The 1,821-nt window shown below is 67.8% G+C and overlaps 1 protein-coding gene across 1 annotated transcript; it reads right to left on the bottom strand.

Moving 5' to 3' along the window:
- Positions 1-5: 5 nt before the first annotated feature.
- Positions 6-1,820, bottom strand: LRRC4B (leucine rich repeat containing 4B; the record flags this gene model as incomplete). The annotated part of the gene is made up of 1 exon (XM_026068506.1): positions 6-1,820. A coding segment is annotated over one exon (1,815 nt), but the record flags the coding sequence as incomplete, so codon positions are not given.
- Position 1,821: the final 1 nt, after the last annotated feature.

Below are 1,821 nucleotides of genomic sequence, written 5' to 3'. Positions count from 1 at the left end.
CCGCTGTTGCCGTAGTGGGCGGCGAAGGCGGCGTAACGGTCGAGGTGGTCGCGCTCCAGAGCCGGCAGCGCCAGCCGGTTGTCCCCACCACCGGCGGCRGAACCGGCGGCAGCGCCCAACTCGTCCTCCACGTTGATGATCTCCACGGCGCGCGCGGGGCCGTGGTGCTTGTGGCGCTGGTGCTGCTTGCGCAGCTTGTAGAAGGCCACCAGCATCACGGCCGCCATGAAGGTGATGGCCACGAAGCAGCCGATGATGATCTTGGTGGTCTTCAGCACGTCGTCCAGGTCCTTGAGGCCGCCCTCGGCCGCCGCCGCCGCCGTGACGGGCACCGTGAACGCTTTGGCGGTGGCCCGGGTGGCCGGCGGCGCCGTGGAGCCACCGCCGGGAACCCAACCAGACGTTGGTGTAGGTGCCACCTCCGTCTTGGGCGCCGCATCTTCCCCACCGCCGCCACCATCCGTGGTCTCCACCGTGACGGTGGTGAAGTAGGTGTAACCGGTGGCAGCGGCGGCCGCTGCGGCGGCGGCGGCGGCGTCGGCGGCCGACACGTTGAGCGTGGCCGAGGCGGTGGTGTTGCCGGCGGCGTTGGTCACCATGCAGGTGTACTGGCCCGTGTCCTGCACGGTGACGTTGGTGAAGTTGAGCGTGCCGTCGTGCAGCACCGAGATGCGCACCCGGTACGAGCCGTGCGTCATCAGCGTGCCGTTGGGCGTCAACCAGTTGACCGACGTCATGGCGGTGCCCGTGCGGCACTTGAGCTCCGCCGCCATGCCCTCGGTGACGTTGAGGTCGGCCGGCGGCTCCACGATGACCGGCGCATAGCACGTGAAGTGGCTCTGCTCCAACTCGCCGATGTAGCGACCCCGRAGCGCCGGCGGCGCGTGACACCGGGCGCAGCACGTCGTGTTGCTGGGCACCGTCTCCTTGAGCCACCAGCTGAGCCAGAGGACGTCGCAGTCGCAGCGCCAGGGGTTGTGGTTGAGGTGGACGCGCTCGAGGCGCCCCAGCGGCGTGAAGAGGTCGTGCGGCAGCGACGCCAGGCTGTTGTGCGCCAGGTTGAGCTCCTCCAGCGCCTTGAGGTCGTCGAAGGCGTTGCGCTCGATGGCGCCCACCTGCGCGTGCATCAACCACAGCTTCCGCAAGCTGCCCAAGCCTTGGAAAGAACCGGGGCGGATCAGATCCAACCGGTTGCCCGACAGCTCCAGCTCTTCCAACCGCACCAACGCCGTCAAGTTGGGGATCTCCTTCAGGTTGCACATGCCCAAGTTCAGGTAGCGCAGGTTGACCAAGCCTTCGAAAGCCGCCTCCGAGATGTACTCGAGGCGCTTGAGCTCGCCCAGGTCGAGGCGCCGCAGCGACGGCACCCGGTTGAAGGCGTACGACGGGATGCTCTCGATGGGGTTGTTGCGGAGCCACAGCTCGCGCAGCTTGGACAGGTACTCGAAGGCCTGCGTGGGCACCGTGGTGAGGCGGTTGTCGAAGAGCTCCAGCGTGTTGAGGTTGGGCAGCCCGTTGAAGGCGCCCACCTCCACCTGCCGCACCAGGTTCTTGCTCAGCTGCAGGATCTCCAGGTGCCGCAGGTGCTTGAAGGTGTCCGTGCGGATCACCTGGATGTGGTTCTCCTGCAGGTTGAGGTACCGCGTGTTCACCGAGATGCTCGCCGGCACCTCCAGCAGTTCCCGTCGCGTGCAAACCACCCGGCTCGCTTGGTTGCTGCAAGAACAAGCGGCCGGGCAGGACGGAGGAGCCGGAAAAGCCGCCGCCGCCGCCGGCGTCGTTCCGCCTCGCGCCGCTTCCGGAGGTTGCAGCAGCAGCAGC

Source organism: Apteryx rowi, unplaced genomic scaffold, assembly GCF_003343035.1.
Source record: "Apteryx rowi isolate R43461 unplaced genomic scaffold, aptRow1 scaffold_2720, whole genome shotgun sequence".
Classification (NCBI taxonomy): Eukaryota; Metazoa; Chordata; class Aves; order Apterygiformes; family Apterygidae; genus Apteryx; species Apteryx rowi.
The sequence above is the reverse complement of the archived record's forward strand: the minus strand, read 5'-3'. Positions and strand labels throughout refer to the sequence as shown.